This window comes from Coloeus monedula (assembly GCF_965178545.1).
Source record: "Coloeus monedula genome assembly, chromosome: 15".
Taxonomy (NCBI): Eukaryota; Metazoa; Chordata; class Aves; order Passeriformes; family Corvidae; genus Coloeus; species Coloeus monedula.
In genome coordinates this window covers 5,437,641-5,462,036 of record NC_138795.1, presented here as the reverse complement: position 1 = coordinate 5,462,036, position 24,396 = coordinate 5,437,641, and the positions used below count along the sequence as shown (strand labels likewise).

Genomic DNA, 24,396 nt, shown 5'->3' with positions numbered 1-24,396 from the left:
GTGGTGCCTGGGTTTTCTGTTCTGCTGACTTGCCCTCCCCAGGGAGCTGTGGGTGGGTGACTGGGGTGAGTTCAGCTGTAGGGACTGGAGAGGAGCAGGGGAAGTGGAGCTGGGCTGACCACTGGTCAGTGCAGCACAGGTCAGCCCTGTGTGCCTGTTCCTCGAGGGGCTGCTCTAGCACTGGGGTGAGATGTGATGTTTTTGTTCCAGGGCCCCAGGCAGGATTGAGACTTGAGATCCTTGAGAAAATTCACAGTGTGTTTCGGATGCTCTGTGGGTACTTGGGGATGTGCATATTGTTCTTCTCTTAGAAGGTTTCATTCATCTCCACAGCTTAGGGCAGTAGGGACTCTGCTTTCCTTAGAAAATCTTTCTGTAATTTCTCAGAGTTTTGGTTGTCTCTCAGAGCAAGGGCAGGCGCAGCAGGAGGAGGTGACCCTGGAGCACATCAGCTCCCAGCTCTGCTTCCATGTCCCACGAGGGGAAACTCCCTTTGTTTGCAGCTGTCTGTGGAGCAGTGATGAGGCTGTGGCAGCCCCAGTTCAGCCCTGTACTGACTTCCTGTGCAGAACAACTGTTCATGGCAAGTCAGGCCCTTGTTGCACATGCAGTGTTTCTAAAGCTGTGGCCCCCGTGATTTTCCACGGGGTTGTGTCCTGGATCCCAGGTGCTGTGAGTCACAAAAACTGGTTTTAATTGTATCATGTGTAGATGGAGTGACTTTGATGTTTCTATAGAGTGAGTGGTGATAAGAGAGGCCAAATCATCACCTAGGGAGTCTGGTGCTAAAACCTTGATAAGGAGAACCCCGAGCCATGTGGCCCAGAACACACCTGGCTCATACACAGACAGCTGGAACCAAGGGCCAGCGCAAGTTAACAGAGGAACAAACCATTAAATTTAGTTTAAAAAAGATTTCTAGAGCAGGGATTTTTGTGTGTGTGTCTTGGGTAGAAAATAATCGCAGCAAAAGTGCAATCATTTCAAGCAGCATATTTAACTTCAGCTTCACATTTTGTTATATGTGGACAAGAACTTGTTTCTCAAAATACTATTTGGTATAAATCACTGTCTCTCACTCTGCTCATCACCAGGCTGGGCAGGAGCTGCTGGGCTGGTTCACTCAGCTTTCTTGGGTAGCTCAGGGATGCTTTCGGAGAGCGGCGTGAGGCCGAGGAGAACCTTGTGTCTCTCGAAGGCTTTGGTTTGTCTGAACACTCTGTCCGTGCCGTGCAGAAAATCCAGCACTCCCAGCACTCCATAGCACTGGTTGAACCTGGAGAACCAGAGATAAACATCACTGGAAGTTACTGAGGTTACCTTACCTATCGTCCTCTTTCCTTTCTGAGCCCTGCTAATCTCTCCATGTGATTTCTTGTCCCTGCAACAGGCTCCCTGGCAGCTCTGTCGAAGCCTGGGTGAACCTTTTGCAGCTTCTCTCTGGTGCCATCACTGCCCAGAAGTGGTGGCACTGAGCAGCAGCTGTGTTTCTCCTGGGCAGCTCAGAGCTGTGGGAGCACCAGACACCCACGTTACCATGCCCACGTGCTCTCAAGACCTGGCTGTCCTGGGATATGGAGCAGATGTGCTTCCAGCTGGTACAGCTTTCCACTCAGAGTGTTTCGGCTCTGCAGTGATCTGTGTCCTGGCATGTGGTGATTGAACTGTTCCCTGGGCTGGTTCTGCAGGAGGGGCAGACTTTTCTGGGGAGTATGTCTGAATGTAGTACCCACTGGGAGATGGGAATGTTTCTCCACTGCTTGGGTATGTATCCTCGAACAACCTGCTGCAACTGCTCTCTCTCCAGCACAACAGGCTGAGAATCTCTGTCAGGAAGGGTTAATGGTGATTGTCTGGGCAAAGTGTAATCTGATCAGTGTTACTAATCCCAGTGTATGGGAGAGGGACAGGCAGGCTTGCTTATTTCACTGTGTGACTTGCCCTTGCTCTGTCTTTAGATCACATGAAGCGTCTTCTAAACTTCTAGGAAGAGCCTTGCAGAGAACTGTCCTTAACAGGGCTGGAATCCCTTGAAATCCCAATCTCCATTTAACTGCTGTAAGAACTGGCAGCACTCAGCCTGCTCTCAGGTGAACTGCAGAGCTGCTCTGCTGGTGCATGACTTCGGCAGACCCACTTGACCCTCAGAAAGGAGCTTTTCCTGTCGGTGCCAGGGCACAGGCAGGAGAGGAAGGAGAATGGGAAGCTGAGCAGTGCCCAGACATACTTGAGGTGGTGGAAGTCATGGAACTCTGGAGATGGCAGGAAGGGCAGGTGGTAGCCACAGTGAGAAATGCTTGTTGTTACCAGAGCGAGGGAGAACCATGCTGAGATTGAAACAATATGAGATCCCATGATCATCGGGCCAGTCATGACAGGCAGAGTGTTGGAGATCTGGAAATGAGAAGAAACGACCTCATTAATGGGTCCACAACAAGCAGACTCTCCTCTAGGAGCTGAATTTTGTCACCTGGTGATCCATCACACTTGTTTTGTGCAGTGTAAAGGGAAGATCCCTCTGCAAACACCTTACTAAAGTTAGGCAATAATCCCAAAAGTAGTAATAGAGATAAGAGAGTTCTACTAACTGCAAACCATTGTCATAGCCCAAGCTCCCCAAGCCTGCAGTAGAAGTTAGACATGACACCAAACCGTGGGTGTGAGGGCAGCATGATTCCAGTAAATCATCCTGGAATCTGAGGTGTAAATTTCAGTTTCGCCTTGGAATAATGCTGAAGCTGCTCCTGGGAAACCTCGCTGTGAAAGGGCGTGGCCTGCAGACACACACGGCAACGTGAAAAACCCAGCTGCATCACTTCACGGTGTCCTGCCCGGGGCACAAATGGCTCTGGCTGCCCAGACCCAGCTGCCTGCACCAGCATGGCTCAGCTGGGCTCCTCAATCATTATACTGCCCAAAGACTGTCACCTGGGGAGACCCTCAGAGCTGGTGCTGCAGCCCAGGACTATTGGTAACAGGAGATAGAATTTGTAAGTGGAATCTTTTGAAGTATGTGTTTTCCTGAGAAGTCTCAGCTGGAGGAGTGTTGGGATACGCTCCTTGCAAATACTGATCCCAGCCACCAGCACAAAAATCCTGACAGAATTCTGAGTCCACACAGTTACTCAGACTGTGTGTCAGATCTCTTGCTGAAAACACTGTCTGTGCTCCCAGGCCTCTTGGGGCTCATGGAAGCCCTGTCCAGTCAGTTTCTTATCTAGTGGAGGCCCTTGGATCTGTGCTTTTAAAGCTACTGGAGTCCAGTATAAACAATTACTGCAACCCTCCTAGATCCGAGCTTCTTGGCAATGCAGCTCAGCTTCCTCTTCCTAAGGAAGAAGCCTCTAAGGGCACATTTGCTTCTCTTCTCTTACCATTCCACCTCATCCCATGGAAATCACACTCCACACAGCAACTGGAGGGTGACCATGGGAGAATCCACTTACTATGTGTTCTATTGGGTGAGCATAAATGGAGACCACACCGATGGGGGCTGTCCACTCGTGGTGCTTCTTGTGAATGTACTTATACAGGACTGGGTGGTGAACAAGCCTAGGTAGAGCAAACAGAGAAAGGCAGGTTTTAAGCTCTGCAAGAAAGGAGTAACAGAACACAGAATTTCTGCAGGTGACTTGCTCGTGTCTCCTCTAACATAAAGATTTCAGAGCAGCTGGCAGTGAGAGTGTAGGACTCCTTGCTTCCTTTGCTCTCTTTGTATTGAGCCCTTAATTAATGTATCCGGTGGCTGATGTTAAACACAGTCCAGCTAAATCCCATAAATCAAAGTCCCTGAATTACTTATTTATTCAGATCTGGGAGTACTACTTAGGGGAAGACTCACTTTGTATTTTCACCGTTTTGACTTTTTCTGCTGGAAACTGTCAAAGAATCACAATTTTCACTTCTGCAGGTCCTTTGTAAAAAATGGCATTTACATTTTTTGGGTGCATTTGTCCTAAAGGGAAACCTACATATTTCTGAGAGTACTGTGCTTGCTTCTGCACAGGCTTCTGTCTTCCTTGCTTTAGTTCTGTCCTCCAATGTTGGTGTCAGTGCTTGGAAATCCTGCAGTGTTGGGAGCCAGGCCCTGATTTGTAGGTGCTGTACAAGGGAATGGAGATCAGTCACTGATCCCTGAGATATTTTCTTTCAGGACAGCCAGTCTTGTTCTTTTCAAAGAATGCTGGGTTACAGCTTCTGTGCAAAACTGCATGTTTCTTACTGTTTTAAGCTGTTCCGCCTTTAAAATTCTACACATTTTTGTTTACTGGCAGCACCACGGCCTCATGTTGTGAGGGGGGATTTCAGGACCTGTAAGATTTCCCACATAAATACAAGATTGGTGGAACAGAGGGATGAGGATTATTGCTGTTGTAGGATATGAGCATAAGCTTAAAGGCATGGAGGAAAATCGAGAGTCCTGTTCCTCTGCTCAGCTCACCTGTGTGTATAATAGAAGAGAATTTCCTCTACTACAGTAAAAATGCTTAGCTCCACAAGAAACCACTGGAAGGTTGGCAATTCCTCGCTGAAGGTGTTGCCCCACGATTTCATGATGTAGAACATGGGCACAAGCATGGGAAAGGAGATAAAGAACTGATTACCCAGCGCCGTGTAGATGGCTTTCCACAGTTTCTTTGTGTCCACCTGCAAAAGAGAAGTCAGGACTTGAGGCTAAGAAAGAAGTGATGCAGTTTCAGTTGGAAGGATGAAAAGCTTTAAGATTTGTAGGCAGTTAGTTTTGGGATCAGCTCTTTAACAAGCAGTCAATGCAGATCTGATCAGTAGCCTCATTACAGGATCTGCCTTCCTCCCTGCAGTGGGTATACAAGACTTGGCTTGATCCTCCTGGAATCCTATCTGGTTGCAAGAGAAAAGCAGAACAGGTTCTTCTCCCCATTCCTGGCCTAAGAGACTGCAGGAAGTGTTTAGCCAGCAGAAAAGGCAGAGTGAGAAGTACTTACAGGATCATTCTTGCCCAGCTGAATGCGATAGCGAGTAATGAAAGTTGGCTTTCCTGTTATATCAGCCACCAGAAGGATTCCATTGAAGCCCCAGAAAGCAAGTGCAGGCACCAATGCAGCCCCTGTGGCGTGAGGGAAGGGCAGAGATGTGTGAATGAATTGAGAGCAATGGCTAAATCAGGAACAAAATACACTGGCATAGTACCCAGAGGACCTTGCTGGGACCCAGATGTGCCAAGTGCACATCCCCTGCCCCAAGATGCTTAAAAATGGAATATGGGTGAGTTCTGACACTCAGGTGAGATTAAAGAATGGGAAGGAGGTTAGAGCAGACAAATGTCTCAGAGGTTGAAACTTGACATAACTGAAGCTAAGAAAAGGCTTTTCTAGGTGGCTGGGAGGTCTCTGTTTCTTTTAAATGCAAGTAGGATAAAGTTGAGTTGATCTCTAGCACCTTGCAAGGTCCCTACCAATTCTGTTCACCAGCTGCTAATCACAGAAGAGAGTTTTATAAATACTACAGCAAGAGTAGAATTCACTGATTTTACTTACATTTTTAGTAATTAGTTCTACTGAGTCATTCAGTTCTCACAGGAGCAAAGTGTCTTCACAGGGAAGCCACTTCAGCAGCAGCAAAAAGATCAGATTTTTAATCTGTACAGGGTTCTGATGATGACCCCATCCAAAAGCAGAACAGCTGCACCACATCAGCTGTGGGTGGCTTCCAAGCCAGTGCTTGTCAGTGGGAGGATTAGTGAGTTCAGGAACCTTGTCCATGTCCCCCTTTTATATGTAATACATAGATGGTTTCTCCTGAGGAGCATTGTTAAAACTCACCAAGGAGGAAGATTGTCCATTCATCTCCTTCCATATAGTTGTAGAACTCCAGCCATGCTGTTTGCCAGAAATTGCCTAAAGTTATATTCTGCATAAACCTGTGGGAGTAACAGTTCTTGGTTGCCCATCTTTCCATCCGCCTTTCCCCCTTTCCACAGAAAAGTTTCTCCTCAAGCTGTTTTGTCTGAACATTCTTACCAAGAAACAGAGTTCACTAAGGCAGTGAACATGAGCAGGCCTGTACTGAAGACATAGGCACTGATCTTCAAGGCATCCCAGAGCTTCTCTCCCTGTGAGAAGCAACAAGAGTAAGCACATGCTGCTGTGTCCTGCCCTGGCATTTTTGGTATTTGAAATGACGAAGGCAGTCTTGTGATGGCCTGTTTTGCTTCACACACTCTGAAGAACACAGTAACAAAGCTGTTGTGGGATACTGTGTGTAATGGAGGGGGGAGTACACACACATCCATCTGCCATGCTTATAGAGACCTGATGCATGGCTGATGTGGAATTTCTCTGGAATAACCAAAGGGAGAGAAAGGACCACTGATTTTTTCCCTCTTTTTTTTTATTTGGCATGCTGCTCAGTACCTGGAGGGCTGTAACTCAAGGGGCTTCTGGATAACTCAGCTGTGGGAAAGGAGCACCTGCTGATAAGGAATGTTGCTCCATCTCAGCACCTCCCTCCCTCAGTATTTTCTCCCTCCCAAGATGCAGTGTTTTTTGCCCACAGCAGTCAAGAACTGCTGTGCTCAGATGACCTGGTTAACAGGAATAAGTATGTTCAAAAAGCAGTATTCAATTATTTGAATATTTAAATATTCAAAATGAAGTGGTTTAGCAAATATACAACAAATTTATAACTAATTATCTGTCTTTTAGAGTAGTCCAAGTTGGAATTGGTTCTGGACTGCAATTAATTTGGTTTTCATGAGTGAATATGAATTATATTTATCTGCAATATAAATGTTTTTTAAAAAATCAATGCAATTCAAAAATGATACAGTATAATTAACCAGCTATTGTCTTCTTCATTCCTCTGTCCTTCCTGTTTCTTAACTGTGGTGTTGTGCTGCACAAACACACTGTAGTAAAAACAGTGTGATTCATAGCTGCTGTCCTGCTCACCTCCTGTCAGAGAGGACAAACAAGAGAGGCAGCTCTGAGAAATGCCAAATGCAGGTGGTTTAGGGTAATGCAATATAAAGGAATCCTCTTTACATGGCTTTTAGATTCTGTAACAGTTACAGTACATTAAACGTGGCCTAGGACTTATGAGCAATATTTATTTGTCCCAGGACAGAACTTTGCCCATTAGCACTGAAACATTCACTATTAAAACAAACAACCAGTCATTTTCTCCTATCACCTCCTTCTCTCCCTTTTTTAATCGAAAAAGCAGCCAGGGACGAAGTAACTGCCATGACTCCTGCCCTACAGTTTGATGTTTGTGAACCCTCTGGATTTATTTGAGAGCAGTGCAATCAGCTGCCACTGTTATCACTGGGTGTACTGAAGTGCAAATGCCAGGCTGGCAAAAGCCTCTCCTCCAGCATCAGATAGTGCCTGCTGGATCCTGGACCAGAGATTTGCTCTCTTAGCAATTCCACTCTTTCAGTTGCATCCATATTATGCCCTATGTATGCTGATGTAAGACTTTCTTAACCTTTAGACCCTGGACCATCACTTACATAGTCCTTAGAAAAAAAGGTTACAGAAGCTATGAAAAGCTTTGAGCTTTTTAACAGACTTGTATCCTATAAATCCTTTTTCTCTTGGGATGATGAGAGAGCATACCAAACAAAAATTCTGTCTTACAAGTGTCAGATACTTCAGTTAGACCAAATAAAGTTTCAGTTGCTTTAGCATCCTCCAGCTCAAGAGTTTCAAACATTAGTAACTCCTAACACTCACAGACACTGTGCATGTCGTGCTTTGAGACAGGACAGAGAGGAGCTAAAGCTCAGCACGTCACCTATTTTAAAAGCCCTTTGGCTAGGATATGTCTTGTTTTAAGCCTGTGTTTTTATTGCATGTGATGAAGTGATTATATGAATCCCACACAGTATAATTACACGAGCAGTAGAAGCAGAGAAGTTTACATAGAAAAAAAAATCTTGTTCATCAAGTCCAAGTGCTTAACACCCTGCTTCTTCTCATGCCAACAGCTATGGCACAGTAGTTTCCAAACTAATTCATGGATTGCTTGAGTTCTTGCTCTTAAATTGCTAGTTCTTGTTCTTGAAGTGCTTGTAGAAGTTGGCAAATTCCTTAAGTGCAGGACAGGGCTGCTGCTGGCAAGGTAAAGAGACTGGGGCACATCAGCTGGGAAGTAAGTGTTTAGCAGGACCACTCTGAGGACCAGGCCCAATGAGGTGGCACAGCTTCTGGTTATGGGGGACTGTGGTGGGTTCTTGCCATGCAAGCAAAGATAACAGGCCCTTCCCCACTTGCTGCCGTAGCTGCAGTCCACTGGAAGGGAAAAATGCTGGGGAAATGTTGCTTTAGTGATAAGAGGTGAGCTCCTAATTGCACTAAAATGTTTGGAATGAGGATGTCTGTCACTTCTCTTAGAAGATGATTCAACACATCCAGCCTTCCAAAGCATCTGCATAACGCTTCCTTTAAAAGATGACCTTGAGCCTTTACCTGCTTCTGCAGCTCAGCAGTGGAGGAATATCCAGAGTCTCTTTCCATCTGAAATAAAAGGTGATCTAAGTAAGTGAACCTTGTACAGCTGGAGAGTGGCAGAATATGATGCTGACAACACCAAATCCCCTCCACTTGCAGCTCAGTGGTAAAAGTGTAAAACATTTACTCTCTGTGCCCTGTCCTGTCCTGCTCCATCCTTCATGTGTTGGCCATCAAGCAAAGCTAAGTTCTTGAGAAGAAAAATGCCCTTATTTCCTGAGGAGTTAGTAGTGTCCCAGAAGATTAACAGGGATGCAAGGATAACAAAGAAAAATGGGAGAACAGCCAAAACCAAAGATTTTTGATTGTGTCACTGGTGTGTTGTGGTAAGACTTCCTCCCTTGATCTGGCCCAGGAATACACTGCAGCACTCAGTAGCTACTCCAGCCCTTCCCAGGCTGTAAGGAAATGATACTGTGGGACATATGTTCTTCCATAATGACAACATGCAATTAAATGAACAGGGATGAAAACAAAGTGAGTTTGTGCCACAGAGAATTAACACAGTAGAGCCCCACAGCCTTTGCTGAAACTCTAAGTTACAGTTTAAGAATATGGTAAGTAACAAAATCATCTTTGCTTCAAGTCCTGCTACGGTCACTTAGAGGGTTAAGGTCCTAAATGGGCACGTGGCCATCTCATAATAAATCTCCCTGCATTTGGCTCTGGCTTGACCATTTGTTGATGATTTTGTTATAAAAAATTAAAAAAATAAACCAAACCCAAGATTTAAGTAGCTGCTGAGGCTTCACTGCTGGCCATGGCCATGAAGGGTTCTGTATTTCAGGCCATGTTCTGGCTGTCCTAGGGATTATTGCGTAGCTGTTTTTATATTTCTGCACTCTTATCGTCAAATATAATTAGCAAAAGTTAACAAAACATTCCTTAATGTTTTCTTGGTTTCACATGGTCTTTAAGAACAAACACACAACTTCTAATAATATGATGGCCAGATTACTGAGGATTGCAGAATTTAATCCATTTTGCTTTTCCTAATCAGCAGAACATTCAAGCACAGGCAAACTGTTACCTAAAGTACAAAGGCAAGCACAGAGAAGGTTCAAAGGTCCCTGTGTAGGGTACAAATAGTTGGAAAATTACTCATTAGGAAGATGATATTCTATTACCTTGATGAGGGAGGGAAGCCTCTTGGGAGTACTCTTCTTGCAGCGTTTCAGAGAGGAGGAATAAACTGCCAAGAAAAAGTCCTGTATTAGTCAGGAGGTTATAGTTTAGATTTGAAATTACAGCCTTCTGGGTATGTTCTTACAAATACAACTGTGTTTATTTACAAGTGTTTCCAGCTCTGTTACGTTATATATTAGTATGCAAGTTAAAGAGCACGAGACAGATGAATTAGACACCTTCTTCCTGCTTACTCACAGACACAAAAGAGCAAGGCCAGCCCACCACACCACACACTTTAGTGGAAGAAACTGATGTTAGACAGTTCTGAGGAGGAAAAAAGAAAAATAAGGTGGAAAGGGATTTGAAACTTGAAACCCTGAGGCCAACTCCCAACCCCGAATTTCAACACTAGGGTTGGAAGTACTCCTATGGGAAATGCTAACTTTCGGTAGCCGTCTTAAAAAAGAAACCAAATCCAAGTTTAGTTTGTCTCCCTTGGCAAAAAAAAGTAGCGTGAGAGGTGCCCTAAGGTGCTATTGCTTAAAATGAGGATGTGCTAGGGAACCTGCAGTGTCCCAGGGCTTCTTGTCCTTCCCCAGATATGGAGCTCCTCACTACTGGACTTTGTCAGCTACCAGAGCCAGTCTGCAGGATTTTCTTTTCCTCTCATATTGTTTGCCAACCACACCTTTATTGATAAAATACAGTTGAACTCCAACATATCTGATGAAGAATACCCATAAGAAACAACTAAAAATAGCCTCTAGCCTGAACAGAACAGCATAAATAACATGCCACAGGTCAAATTTAAATGGATCTTATCTTAATTTTTAAAAGACCTTCTAATCACGTCCGTTACGTAACATCCACTACGTGCCCATCTTGTCACACAAGTCCCCTCAGGGCAGGTGTGCCCACTGTCTCCAAGAAAACACTACTAATGCTTGAAATATGTCAGGCTCGAACAATCCATTCCTTTGAGGCTTTGCTCCATTCCAGCTTTCTTAACAGGTTGTTCAGAGCCTTGAACAGTTGACTGTCTGCACAGAGGGAGACTTCACAGCTTCTCTGGGAAATCTGTTCCAGTATTTGACAACCTTCACTGTAATTTTTTTCCACTTGGAATTTTTTTGGTTGTAACTCCTATTATTTGCCCTGTGCACATCCCTATCTTTACAACCACCCAGCAGGGAGCTGAAAAGAGCAATATCCAATTATTCTGCTCGGATAGTAGAGTAAATAGTGCTGGCCATAGTTTTCCGTGGTTAAAGAGATTATTCTGCTCTGATGACTTTGTAGCAGACAACATTAGATCTAGGTGAGGCAGGTGTAAAAGGGGAACCTCACTGAGCTGGAAGGCTGATGCTCCAGAGGTTCCTCCATCCAGCAGTGCTGACTCAAACCTGCTGAAACTTTGCATGTGAAGAGCTAGAGAGCAGAGCACTGTAGAAAATGTGACTCTGCTTTTTAGAAGGAGAAGGAGCTATTACTTGATTGAGTCACGTATTCTGTGCATTTAGGAAAGAGTTAAAATTACGATCACATTTCTAGTACTCTTTTTTAAATAATCAATTTATGACAGAAGGCTGGCTTGGGCAAAGATTTCCCGTTCAAAACAGAGCTTCCACATCTGCTTACCCTCTGTTTCAGAACACTGCCTTTATTAAGCCACTTTTCAGGATAAGATTTTACATTACTTACATTAAACCCAGATAAATTTGGATAGAGTAGGTTTTCCCCAACATCTCATTACCTACTCTTTTTTTATTGCATAATGTCTCTCCTGATTCAGAATACAGCAAATACATTAAAAAACCATTCATGTAACCATGGCTGTTTCAGCAAACAAAAAAGCCATTCAGCTGCTTGGCACTGCTCTCATGTTGGCATGTTTTACAGCCCCGAATCAACCACTGAAGCTCTCAGCTGCCTGTAGCTATTTCCAAATATCAGCTAGAACTAGTGCTGCTTAAAAAAAAAAAAAGTTCCTTTCCAGTTATTTCCAATTAGTTAATTGAAATTTGCTCCAAAGCAAATTCTCAACCATAAAGTAAAATAATTGCTTTTCCAATCAGTCTCTTGACATTAAAGGGGGAACATACACTAGTCAAACAAGGATTCTAATGCATTTTCTTATATTATTATTTCCATGTATAACTTCATTTGCCCAAAAACTGTTCATTAAGTCACAGATCTTGTTTTCACTGAATTTTCCACTTCAGGTACCAAAAAAAGCTAGTTCGTCTACGTCATGTTTCAAAATGCTCAACATAATCTGAGTATAATCTGAAAAAATCCCTGATGCATTTTTTACATTTTTTATAACATGTGAATTATTATTTATGCCCCATGCCTGATGTTCTCTTGTATTTCTGGTGCCCAGACAGCCCCAAGCTGAGGCAGCACGGGTGCCCTTTCCCTGTACTGAACCCATTGCACCACCTCCTTCTGCCACCAGCCACAGACCTGCATGGCAGGTGCAGCTCAGTAGCAGCTCCATCTGCTGTGATGGACTGGCTGCCCACCACAGCTCCTTGGGATTCCTTTTGCCTTCCTGCCTGAAGCTTCTGTTGTAGATCTTACTTCACTGAAATCAACCTTTATAGGGCACAGACAGTGGAAAACTGCTCCTGGGAGAAAAAAGGCTGTGACTATCCATGAAAGTACAGAACATAGTGAACAAAAAACACAGGACCACTTACCTGGTCACCTGAACAGCTGCATATCAGCCACTCTATGTGGACAGACACAGGACCAGACGTGGTGTTTGATGTCCTACCAAGCACTGCACGGATCTTAGGGCAACCACTGCTCCTAGAAAAGCTGACAATGGAGTTCACACAGACACATGACATTGCCTTTAAATGACTTCCTCAAAGTTTCTATCATATCTTTTCAAGCTGCTATACCCTTGAACTCTGGCTGCCTGTTCTTTGCTCACCTCCTGCTGACGGTAGCCTAGGAGAGGTCCTTTCTGTCTATTCAGAGCCCAGAGCTCAACTCCTCACTTTTCACTACTGCTCTCGAAACTTTATGAGGGTTTAGGGAAGGGTGACGGGGGTGTGCTTCCAAGCCGGTGCTGCCTGTCCCCTCCCAGACAAGTCATGTGAAACCAGTGCCATGTCACTGTTAGTGCTGACAGTGTTCCCCGTGGGTATGTGCACGCTGTTACTCAGTTAAGCACGTGGAATAAATCTCTGCAGGTAAATTTTTCATCGTTATACCTGGTAATAGAAAAGCCACCAATGCCCCTAAAGATAAGCATTTTTTATAATTCACTAACTCATGGCTGGAGCACAAAATAGCTACTGCCAGTGCAACTGAATGGGTCAAAGGTGTATTTGTTAAAAGCAATTAGGGGTCACTGTGGAATTTGGCAAAAAACCAGCAGTCCAGCTTTCATGCTGTTGTAGTAAGTCTAAAAATTACACCAACTCTGTTGCTACACAGTGCTCTCAACCAGTTACAGACTTTGCTTCCATGGGTAAGGTGAAGATACATACAGGTTAGCATGTGCTTGGGCTCAGCTGTCTTTAAACATAATGTTTACAGACCATAAAGAGTGTAATTATAGTATTGCAGAGAGCAAGACGTAATTTACAGTAACATTAGTCTTTATTATGCAAATGTAGCCCCAATCTGTTACTTACCCCATAAATAGTTCCCTATTATGAACTAAGCTCTGAGAACTGAGGGTGTTACTATCATAACTCCCCAGATCTATTTTTCCACAAGAGGAAAGACAGGGAATATCACCTCTGCCTCACAGTTAGCCTTGTTTGCCCTTCACAGGTGAAGAAACACAAGCTCCTTCTCAGTAACACCTCATGCCAGGACAGCTGCAACTGCAGAGAGCTCTGCAAGAGTGAACAGGATTTAACCCTCTGTTACTGTTTCCATCGACACTTTCTCTTACCTAATTCCAACTATTCCCTGGTAGGGACAGAAGTTGTCATTCTTAGCAGTTGCTACCAATTGGTATTTATCACACAGAGCAGACTCAACAGGGAGGAATGTGATTCCTTCAAGCTATTTACTCACGTGCAGAGGAGGAAGTGGAAATGAGCATCTCAAGAGAGGGGTGCCATAAGGATAATGTGCTCAGCTGATCTTTGGATTTAAGCTTGCAGGGGGAGGGCTGTTCATCCAACAGCCAAAAGTAGGTGATAAGACAGTGAATTTTGGACCTCAGTGCTCCTTTTTAACCACGGTTCAATTCCAACATGGGTAATCTCTGAAATATTCATACCCATAGGGACAGCTCAGCATATTAGTCATAGGGTTGTAAATGCCATTTGTCTTCTGCTGCAGTTTTGTGCCTAGCACAGGTTATCACTCATCTAACAGCTGCTTCTGGCTGCTCTGTGCCCTCTGCTGATGTCTCCACCACAGACACTCCAATGCTGGTGCAATCTTTGCTGAGCCATGCAAAAAGTCTGATTTCTTCTCAGCAAAAAAGCTTTTTGATCAGACACTTCATAAAATAACTTTGTTCACTCCCCACAGTTTTTGTAATAGCCACTAGTTGTTTCACTATTCAAAAGGAACATCAGGGGAAAATCTATGAAGAATCTTTCAGAGTGTTGTACAAGCCCATACTGACAGTTCCTCTAAGGCTGAAGAGGCATCTGAACTTGGCACACATCACCCATTGCCTAATTCCCTGCATTCTGAACCAGACTTCTCACCACCTGCCAGGGCATGTATGCCACGACCTAGCACTGCAGTGGTTGCTTTGGGAGCACCTACGGAACAACGGAAGGATGAGGACAACAAAAATTCACGTTTCAGGATTCCCACAAGTTAAGTTTTCCTGTGGTGGTGTGACTAAACTCTAAAGGAAAGGCACAACAGGACATGCAGCTCAAGCTGCCCAGTGTGAAAGTGTTGAGCCGAAGGCCTTTACTCCACTTTGTAATGCAGCTCTACATTCATGTGTAGATGTGAGGACTCTTCAAGACCTGCTTTGGAGTGCTGGAGTTGGAGACAAAATTGGTAACTTCCACATACAGAAATGATGGGACTTTTTAAAGAGCAGGGTGCCTTTTCCAGCTATTCTGAATCTTTATTAGCCATGTCATGTTTGAAAAAAACGAATTCTGATCTCATCAAGCAAAATGCATCTCCAGCTCTTCCCACCAGTGCTTGCAAACATCCTTGAACAGCTTTTTTTTTTTTTTACACAGGAATTTTTAAACACCACAAATGTAATTTATCACAGGTGGTTATAGCCTGCAACACATTTTTATTACAGTACCAAGGCACAGATATTTACAATGGCCTGAAGAGATGCATCCTCCCTTTTCCCCTAGATTCAACATCCCTTCAAGCACTGGGTTTACGAGTAAGAAAAATTACTCTGAACTCTTTCGGGAAATAAAAACTTGACCTTATATTTACAGGGTGCTGTAATCCAGCCTGCTAAATTTACCTGCTAACAATATAGATTTCCTTGTAGAGAATCCCAGACTCAACTGACCACAGGAAAAAAGGTGATTACTTTCTGGCAGTGTAGCATACTGCATGCTGCATAAATAATGCAACCCTAGAGACTGCAGAGCTAAGGCAAAACGGTAACTCTCCATCATCTCTGAAGATAAACTCTGAATCAAAATAATGCTCAATAATGGGACGTACTAAGATGCTGACAGCAGCAAGGTCACTTGACAGAGCAGCACGTGAAAAACGTTCTTCTTTTCGAAAGGTAACATTTCTGCTGAGGCATGAACATTAAACCTGAGACACTGAACGATGTCTGACAAGTGAAAGATACCAATATCTGGTTTTCCAGATACTTTGATCAAAACGCTGGGCAAGTAGCTGAGATTCAGGGAGAGGAAAGACTCCCATATGGGCAGATAACTCAGTGCCAGAACATATATAGATATAGGCACACACGTATTTTACAACAGATGCAACCCTGTCCAGAAGGAAGGCAGTCTAAAACAAAGGAAATACTATCTAAGCTTAATTAGTAGACAAACTTCCAAATGAACTGCCTATCTGCCATCAGCATCAGCCAGCAAAGCAAGCGTTGGCAGCCGTGTTCCACAAGCAGTAGCTGCTTTACCAGCTACAACCTTCTGTTGTTAACGTAATTTAAATTCCATTCCTGGAACAGGAGAAGCCAGACTAAAAGTCTGCAGGTGTAGTAGGAACTTAAATGACTTCTAAGCTCCTGCAGGAAGAAGCAGAACATACCCACTACACCATAGGAGCAACGCGTGCTAGGACAGCAGTGGTTTGCTCTATGGGCTTTAGAAAATCCCCGTTGGGAAACAAACCCTCATCCCACTCCCACCCTGCGCGCCCGTGGCCTGGGAGCCCGGAGGGGCTCGGGCCTAACCCCGACCCGGGGACCCCCTCACCTCCCCTTGGTGAGGGAGGGGTGGCCTCTGCTTCTTTCGGGGACGCTCAGCCAGGGCCCGGCGCAGCCCGTGTCCCAAGGGATCGGGGTGCTGGGGGCTCCCCATGCTGGGAGCCTAGCCCAGCCCCTGTGGGCGTTATGGCGCCGGTTCCCTCACGGAGCGGAGACATCCAGCTCCCTTATCCCTACCCCCCGCCAGCGGACTTTGGACTCGCCCGCCGCTTGCAGCGCGGGGAGCCCGGGCGAGCCCATTAGCGGCACTGCGGGGGGGAGAGAGCAGGAGAATCACGAGTCAGCCGGAGCCGGGCACATGCGCAGTACGGGCACCACGGCCACGCGCAGTAACGGACCCTCCCCCCCCCCCCGTCCCGTCGCGCGCGCCGCCGGCTCCGCCGTCTCTCGCTGTCTCTCGCGAGAGCCAAAGCGGCGCGAGACCCGGAAGCGCCGCCCCTCGCGGCGGGGGGGACTCGGAGCCATCGCGGCTGCGCGGGGCGAGAGCGGCGCGTCCCGGCCGAGGCTGCCGGGAGGTACCGGGGACTGGGACGGGCGGGCAGGCAGGCACCGGGACAGCCACCGGGACAGCCACCGGGGCAGGCACTGAGGGGCTGGGGCGGCGGCGGTGGGGATAGCGGTCTTTCCGCTTCCCGGCCGCGATGAACCGTGTCCGGCCGCCCCCAGGCTGTGAGGGGGGCCCTGAGGTGACCCCGGGCCGCGCCGGGCTGTGGCGGTGCGTTCGGTCCCTCCGGGTAACTGGTGGCGCAGGGCCCGGCCGTGGGCTGGGCTGGAGCTCCCTTGCAGGCGCCTGGGGGCGGTTCGCCGGTGTTACTGCGGGAAGTGGGCACCAGCCGGGGGCTCAGCCGGGCTCTAGCACTTCGGCCACTGCCGGTGGTTTCAGCTGAAACACCCCGGTGCGGTGTGTCTCGAGTTACGTCAGAGAACCATAAAATCCCGGAATGGGGCAGGTTAGACGGGACCACAGTGGGTCACCTGGTCCAACCTCCCTGCTCGAGCAGGGTCATCCCCGAGCGTATAGCACAAGATTGTGTCCAGACAGTTCTGGAATGTCTTCATTGAGGCAGGCTCCTAAACCTTTCTGGGCAGTCCGTTCTCGGTCACTGCACGGTTTTTGGTCATGTTCTTCCTCGTGTTCAGGGTTTCCCCTGAAACTTTCTGTGCATCAGTTTCTGCCCATTATCTCTTGTCCTGTTGTTTGGCATCACCAAGATGAGCCTGGCACCCGCCCTTTAGGTATTCATACACATTGAAACTCGTGCCACTGAGGGTTCTCTCTAATGCGTTCTGTTACTGTGTTTAAACAATTGGCTTCATCATAGAATCAGAGAGTGGTTTGGATTGGAGGAGGCCTTCAAGATCATCTTATTCCATCCCCCTGCTGTGGGCAGGGACACCTTCCACTAGACCAGGTTGCTCAGAGCTCCATCCAGCCTGGCCCTCAACACTTCCAGGGATGGAGCAGTAGCTGAGGATTAAAGATGGGCATTCGTTGCCTGTGCATATTGTGCCTGAAGTTTCAAAGCTTATGCCAGGAAAAGGAAGATAGGGATAATGATTCTTTACGTAAATAACTGGACTGTTGACTGTGCATCTGCTCTTATATTGTGAACAAATGCTCTAGATTTCATTCAGCATGTTTGCAGAAAGTGATCAAGAAAGCTTTAAATGGGTTATTTGAAGGTGGATGTGTGGCTGACTCCTACAGAGCATTTATTCACATGTCACTTCCTTTACTTAAAGCATTATTTATTTATCTCTTTACAGCAGCACGCTGATAAGATTGCACAGCTTGTGATTCTACGCTATCATTTGAGGTCAGCATCAGCTGCCTTTCTTCTGGTCCCTGCAAAATGCCAGCAGCCCTTGCAGAGAACAGCCAGGTTATCTGTGAAGTATGGGCCAACAACCTGGAGGAAGAAATGAGGAAAATTCGGGAGATTGTTCTGAGTTACAGCTACATTGCCATGGTAAATGTTTTATACTTGACCTAATTGCCTTAGTCAAGGGATTTTTTTGGGTTGGGGACAAAGTTGATTATTGAGTGAGAAAGTGAAAGTATTTCTCCCTACCCCCAGTCAAACTGAACTAGAAGAGGTGAAAAAATAAAAAGCTGTTCAGTAGCTTTCCAGAATTTAATACAAACATACAATGCTGAGTATGGGTTGATTGAAAGAAGGGGAAGAGGGAGACCAACTTAAAAACATGAATTTATTTAATATTTACCTATTCATTGTGTATTACTTTGTGCAACAGGAAAATGAAACAAGTCACAATTGGGTTTAAATCCCTATTTTCCCACTGGTGTGTTTGTCCTGTGTACATGTTTCTCCATTTGGCTATGGAAGATGCCATGGGACTGGAGGTCAAAAGGCCTGCAAGTGACTGCTAGCCAGCTGGGCTGCCTCCCTTTTAATGAGTGCTTATGTTGATTCTTAGGGAAGAAAAGTATTCTGGCTATAGATAAGACAGTGTTCAGAAAGCTTTGTTTAAGAAGAGCATAATCTCCCCCAGGTGGGAGGAATCTCCTCCTGCTCTTACAAGTCTGTATCTGCTTGGCAGCACCCAGTGTGTTAGATAAAGAACTGGTTTTAGCTGTGATACTGTAAGTTCTGTCAGTTTTGCTTAGGAACACTGAAACTCAAGCTAGGAAAAGTCCTTATTAAAAGTGTGGCATAAAGACAGATGCCTCTGCAGAGTGTGTAGGATTTTGGTGTCAATTTCAGCTTTGGAAGTGAATATGATTTTTTTGTTAACATTTGTCAATGGGAAATTAACTTTTTGCTTCTTTATAATCTCACTGAAAGTGTGCTTAGGACCAGCTTTAGTGGCTGTGCAGTAAGAGTGGACAGAAATACCTCTTGGGCAAGGAAGAGATTGTGTCAGGTGCACAACACTGGGTTCGTTGTGAAAGATTTTGTGTATAGTCAGTAGAAACTAAGTGACCTAATCTGAGGGTAAAAATAGTGTGGCAGGTTGGTTTTCAGCAAAGACAGCAGACAATCACTGGCTAAGTAAGAGGCTTTTCATCTAATAGATGGCTGCTGTTGTTAACATGTGTTTTGACTGGCAGTAGTTTTTGTTAATGTAGGCATTGACTGTTCCTCAGAAGCAGTGAAGGTTTTCACTGTCTGGACTACCCTCCTAACACAGTGCTAGTAATGACTCCTAATAGAATCCACGGTGAAATCAATTTTCCCTTCTCTCCTAGGACACGGAGTTTCCCGGAGTTGTTGTCCGGCCGATCGGTGAATTCCGCAGCTCCATAGATTATCAGTACCAGCTCCTTCGCTGTAACGTTGACCTGCTGAAAATTATCCAGCTGGGCCTGACTTTCACAAATGAGAAAGGGGAATATCCTTCTGGCATCAATACCTGGCAGTTCAACTTCAAATTCAACCTTACGTGAGTCTTTGAGCTAGGGAATAATTTCCTGTTCCCTTCTGCTGGAGTGATGCTTTCCTTTGGTGAATACCAGTGTCCATGTGTTCCTCATTGCTGGCTGGTTCTGAGTAATAAGAATTTAGATTCTAATACAGATACACCTATTTTGGAGTGCCAGGAGTTAACAATGGTCCTGGAGTTCAAAGCCGTGCTAAAATTCTATCCTTATTACCCTTTCTCTTGATAATTTTATGTGCCTTTTTTTTCTGGAACAATGTTTGAAACTTCATATATATATATATATATATATATATATATATATATACACACACACTCCATCTCTTTCTGCTAAAAATAAATGGATGTGCTGGTCTCATGAAAAAGAAAAAGACCTCTTTACAGATGCGTGCTTAAGTTGGTGTAATCATCACATCTCTTCAGGAGAATGAGTGTGGCCATTAAATGGAGTGTGGCCATTAAATGGAGTGTGGCCATTCTTTTCTCCTCCATACTGTAATATTCTGGGTTGCAGCTGAAACAAGTTTCATTATCCCTTCCCCTGTAATTATAAAGATAAACTCAGCATAATTACCACTAGAGCTGTCTGGAAATAAAGAAAGGGTTTATCTGGCAAAACCACACATGTAGAGGAAATCAATCTATTTTTATGAAACTCTCATTGGAAAGCATTACAAAAATTTGTAGCTACTATGTGCAGATCATCCAGTTCTTGAACTCGAAAGTTTCACTATTTACTCCACAAATTTGTGAGCTTCTTAAAAGTATAGAAATCAGAGTGAGGTGGTTTTTGCTGTGTAATCATTTCATTAAATGAATTATCATATTGACAGAACTTTGCTCTGTGTGTTTCCTCCCCCTCAAATGACACAAACCAGTAAAGAAGTCAGGTTTCTGCTCAGCTCTCCACCGAGCGCATCATTCTTGTCCTCCTTCCTGAGTCAAGGATGATGCAATTCTGTTTACTCCCAGAGATGGAAGTGGAGGTGCTGATGAGGTGGTACCTGCTGTGGAGTGAAATGGAAAAATGTAGACAGGAATGATGGTCAGTGCTTCAGAGTTGCACATCTTCCTGTTTGGGAAAACTCCCCTTTTCTCTGGGTCCTCATCTGTGGTGCTTCCCTTCGCCTTGCAGAAGCGACATTGTTCAAAACTCTCAGTTTCAGTCCTATGGAGGTGGAATCTTTGGAATTTGCACTAGCAATGGAATTGTTAACTAGTTGTGATCACAGCTTGTTACGCATGTAGGAGGCTGCTGTAGTGGTATTAAAACTGAGTCAGTTTGAATTCTAGAGAGACAGAGTGGAACCCATAGGTATCCTACTGGTTAGTCCAATTCTTGGCATACAGTGTGGGGAGAATTTTTCTAAAATGAGCTTGTCTTGGCAGCACCCTGAGTGCAAACCTGCTTTTCTTTCCCTTCAGGGAAGACATGTACTCTCAGGATTCCATAGACCTCCTTGCCAGCTCTGGGCTGCAGTTCCAGAAGCATGAAGAAGAAGGGATCGATACCCTGCATTTTGCTGAGTTGCTGATGACATCTGGGGTTGTTCTCAGTGACAGTGTGAAATGGCTGTCCTTCCACAGGTGGGTCCAGGATGGTCACTGACCCTGTTAAATCTCTTCTTAATTCTCTGCATTTTCCATGGAAATTGACAGATTTTAAGGAGAAAAATTAGCAGTCCTGTAGTTCTTAAAATAAACATCAAGATACAAAGGCTGAGTTTAAGAAGTAAGGACACTTCATAGTCTGACTTTCTGACTGCTTGCGAATCCTTTTGCTGTTACAGTCTCCCTCTCTTGAAGAAGCTACTAACAAGTTGAAATGTGATTTCTGCACTTAGTAAATGCATTGTAAAGTAAGGATTTTGTTTCTTTTTCCTTCCAGTGTTGGTGGTGCTCTGAACTTCCATCTGTGTGGTTAAGACATCTTTCTTGTAGCATTTCAACCAACTTGATTAGGAAGCCTCTGGTCCTTGATACGATCACAAATGAAAGGACTTGGCACCACCTCCTTCTCCCTCAACAGATACTTGCAGGGTTTCCTGCTTTTCTGTATTGCCCTTAGCTGCAGAAATGTACAGAGTTGGGAAGAAACGTGTATCCTTCCCAATGGCTTAGCTGTTCCACAAAAGGCCAGTGAAGGCACTTGGGGAGCATCCCAAAATCCTACATTGACATAGAAAATCAGGATGTGTTCTGGCTGGGATCTAGAATTTTATGAATGTCAGAAAATGTTAAGGCTTGAAAGGCACAGCAAGTAAAATGCTACTGAAAAAGGAGATACAGGACTGATTGGGTTATAGGTGCTGCCTGCTTACCTGGTTTCTCTATGGTTTTGTTTTCAGTGGTTATGACTTTGGCTACATGGTGAAGTTGTTGACAGATTCCAGGTTACCAGAAGAGGAACATGAATTTTTCCATATCTTAAATCTTTTCTTCCCATCTATCTATGATGTGAAGTACTTAATGAAGAGCTGCAAAAACCTCAAGGTATCTCCCCAGCACGCAGGTGATGGGCATCAACACTGTAAATGTACAGGAATACAAGTGGCAGAACTCCTGCAGATGTTGTCTTAGAACTGGAATGTGTATAAAAGCCAGTAGTGACACAGAAGCACCTGAGACACAGTTTGTGTCTAATGGATGCTGCCCTCCCCAGTTTCAGACTTACCAAGTGTTTATTATAAAGGGGACATTGCCACAGCCTTCTGGTTTGTGTATCAGAGGCTAATTATAATTCAGCGTATTTATGCTTCCTATGCAAGGCTATTTCTTTTACATGAAATACTCTGACTTGATTAACTGGTAAGAGGGTTGAAGGTAATTTATCTACTGAATCACAGCCTTGAGTAAAGGGAGGGAAAGGCCCAGCATGTGTAACCTATGAATGTACCCACAGTTATCTCAAGTATCTGCAACAGGAAAGGAAGGCACCTAAATTTCCAAAGAGTTATTTATGGACTCTTGAACACCATTTCCCACTGTGTTTTGCTCACAGCTGGAGTGTGTGTACTGCTGGGATCTGCACTGGTTCATCACAGCCTGTTTGCCCTCATGTTTTGGAGAAATGTGGCAATTTTGGCAAGAGATGGATCTGCCAAAATAAAATCTCTTCTGTTCTCTTTGCAGGGTGGCCTTCAGGAAGTGGCAGATCAGCTGGATTTGCAGCGAATTGGACGACAGCACCAGGCAGGATCAGACTCTCTTCTCACAGGAATGGCGTTCTTCAGAATGAAAGAGGTACTGCAGTGTTCGTCCTTCTCCACTTCCTATCCATAAATGTCAACATGTACAATGTGGTGTTTGTTTTGGTTTGGGATTTTTGAGCCTTGTGGCCATTACACTTCAAACTGTCAGGAATAGGAATTGCTGATACTGGCACAGACTTGTTCTGTTTACTTACCTTTCATGTACTTACTTTAATTTACACACTCCATCTTGGAGGTGGCTGATTTAAATGAGCTGTTAATTAACACTGGATGTTTTCTGATTTAGAGGCACAATTAAACAATACCTGTTTCTCTTCTTTTTTTTTAAATCTGCAGTTATTTTTTGAGGATACAATTGATGATGCAAAGTATTGTGGACGACTGTATGGCCTTGGCACAGGAGTGGCTCAGAAACAAAATGAAGATGTGGACTCAGCCCAAGAGAAAATGAGCATTTTGGCCATTATCAACAACATGCACCCGTGATGAGCGGTGCCCCTCAGCAGAACGTGTTTACCATATTGGCAGCTGCTGTCCTCAGCCATTTTCCCTAAACAGTATCTCAAACAAAAAGCATCTTCAGTGCACAGGTTGCACCAAGCCTGCAGTTTTGCTGAAGAGCTGCATTTTCCTTTGAAACCCAGAAGAGTTGACTGAATTCCTAATGCCAGCATTTGTGGTTTGCCATATTTTTAATACCAAGGGCAAAGGACAGAATCTACTGTGTATACCTCTGTTTTTTTCCTCTTTATACTGTACAGAATCTGCAAGGAAGATTTACCAGTAGAATACTGGGTAGAGCTATGGGTTGGGAAATGCAGTGAAAATGGACACAGACATACACACAAATTTGTAATTTGTGTTTTATAAAGCTTATTTTAAAACTTCTGCATGTTGTGAGGGTGACAGCTTCACCTCATGTGTTGCTTATTTTATCTCTCTCTGTGGAAATTGCTCCCTTTGATCACTGCAGAAGTTTGGGAACGGATGACATTAAAAATGATCCTTGCAGCTAAAAATACTCAGAGATTTGCTTTGACAACAGAGGGAATGGAGAGTAATGGAGCTGATTTGATCAGCACTCCTTAGTTTCTAATTCTCTATGTTACAGGTTTGACCCATACTAAGCCTCAGCTTTGTTCTTACGGGTATTAAGGAACTGTTCTGGAAATACATTCAGAGGCCCACAAGTTCACCTTTGACAGGGGATTGGACCAGTACTCTGACTTCAGTTTTCTTCAACTTAAACCTACAAATTTTATTCTTCTCCTGCAACACAACTAGGTCAGCAGATGGAAAAATATTTGTTCCCCCCTGCCTCTCCAGCCCCTAATTTTATGGCATGCTTAACAGATAAAACAGCTGTTTCTTTTCATTATAATCACCTGAAAAGTAGTTAAGAGGATGAAGAACTTGGGATTCCGACTTGGAAAAACATTCTATAGTATTTTTTTTTTCAACAGCTCTGTAATGACATTTCTTAAAAGAACAAACCCTTTTGGACATGTCAAACTTAAAAATTTTTAAGACTGGCATTTTGAACAAACTTAATCCACTATTAAAAGTTGAGGTTTAGAGCTGGTATTTGAAATGTTTGTAAAGACTAGTTTTTATTTTTTGTAAAATAAATTTTTTTAAACCAGGCTTTGTTTTGGATTTTCCATCAAGCACTAAAATTTCCACAGTTGAGGCTTTGGAATCTGAATTTGGGAGATACATGCTTAAAGATGCTCAAGTTTGTTTCTTTTACTGTTTATGATGTGCTACTGGGGTAGTTCTTAGT

The 24,396-nt window shown here is 44.5% G+C and overlaps 2 protein-coding genes across 6 annotated transcripts; one reads left to right on the top strand and one right to left on the bottom strand.

The window, feature by feature from the left end:
- Positions 1-993: 993 nt before the first annotated feature.
- FAXDC2 (fatty acid hydroxylase domain containing 2) lies at positions 994-16,133 on the bottom strand. Of its 4 annotated transcripts, XM_082291602.1 has the most exons (12): positions 15,989-16,133; positions 13,377-13,477; positions 12,323-12,428; positions 9,620-9,684; positions 8,451-8,498; positions 6,000-6,091; positions 5,802-5,899; positions 4,965-5,086; positions 4,442-4,647; positions 3,447-3,552; positions 2,228-2,394; positions 994-1,276 (listed from the first exon to the last, which is right to left on the bottom strand). In XM_082291602.1, exons 5-12 carry the CDS (start codon positions 8,496-8,498, stop codon positions 1,120-1,122), a joined length of 996 nt encoding a protein of 331 aa, XP_082147728.1. In that variant the 5' UTR covers positions 9,620-9,684; positions 12,323-12,428; positions 13,377-13,477; positions 15,989-16,133; the 3' UTR covers positions 994-1,119. The 4 variants fall into 4 exon arrangements, with proteins under 4 accessions (XP_082147728.1, XP_082147725.1, XP_082147726.1 ...); XM_082291599.1 differs by lacking the exon at positions 13,377-13,477 and having other exon boundaries at positions 12,323-12,443; XM_082291600.1 differs by lacking the exon at positions 13,377-13,477 and having other exon boundaries at positions 12,323-12,434.
- Positions 16,134-16,436: 303 nt separating this feature from the next.
- On the top strand, positions 16,437-24,256 carry CNOT8 (CCR4-NOT transcription complex subunit 8). Of its 2 annotated transcripts, none has more exons than XM_082291258.1 (7): positions 16,437-16,514; positions 17,767-17,969; positions 19,211-19,404; positions 20,827-20,988; positions 21,750-21,894; positions 22,534-22,644; positions 22,950-24,256. In XM_082291258.1, the coding sequence occupies exons 2-7, from the start codon at positions 17,853-17,855 to the stop codon at positions 23,097-23,099; spliced, it is 879 nt and encodes a 292-aa protein (XP_082147384.1). In that variant the 5' UTR covers positions 16,437-16,514; positions 17,767-17,852; the 3' UTR covers positions 23,100-24,256. The 2 variants fall into 2 exon arrangements, with proteins under 2 accessions (XP_082147384.1, XP_082147385.1); XM_082291259.1 differs by having other exon boundaries at positions 16,446-16,514; positions 17,770-17,969.
- The last annotated feature ends 140 nt before the right edge of the window (positions 24,257-24,396 follow it).

What these genes read in the sequence shown, in the direction of transcription:
- FAXDC2 (XM_082291602.1), bottom strand. Translation starts at nt 8,498, where the DNA reads ATGGAAAGAGACTCTGGATATTCCTCCACTGCTGAGCTGCAGAAGCAG. An exon ending in ATGGACAATCTTCCTCCTTG is followed by an intron (nt 5,087 to 5,801) that starts GTGAGTTTTAAC and finishes CTCACGCCACAG; the next exon opens with GGGCTGCATTGGTGCCTGCA. An exon ending in CATGACTTCCACCACCTCAA is followed by an intron (nt 1,277 to 2,227) that starts GTATGTCTGGGC and finishes CTGGTTCTCCAG; the next exon opens with GTTCAACCAGTGCTATGGAG.
- CNOT8 (XM_082291258.1), top strand. Translation starts at nt 17,853, where the DNA reads ATGCCAGCAGCCCTTGCAGAGAACAGCCAGGTTATCTGTGAAGTATGG. An exon ending in GTTACAGCTACATTGCCATG is followed by an intron (nt 17,970 to 19,210) that starts GTAAATGTTTTA and finishes CTTCTCTCCTAG; the next exon opens with GACACGGAGTTTCCCGGAGT. An exon ending in CGTTCTTCAGAATGAAAGAG is followed by an intron (nt 22,645 to 22,949) that starts GTACTGCAGTGT and finishes TTAAATCTGCAG; the next exon opens with TTATTTTTTGAGGATACAAT.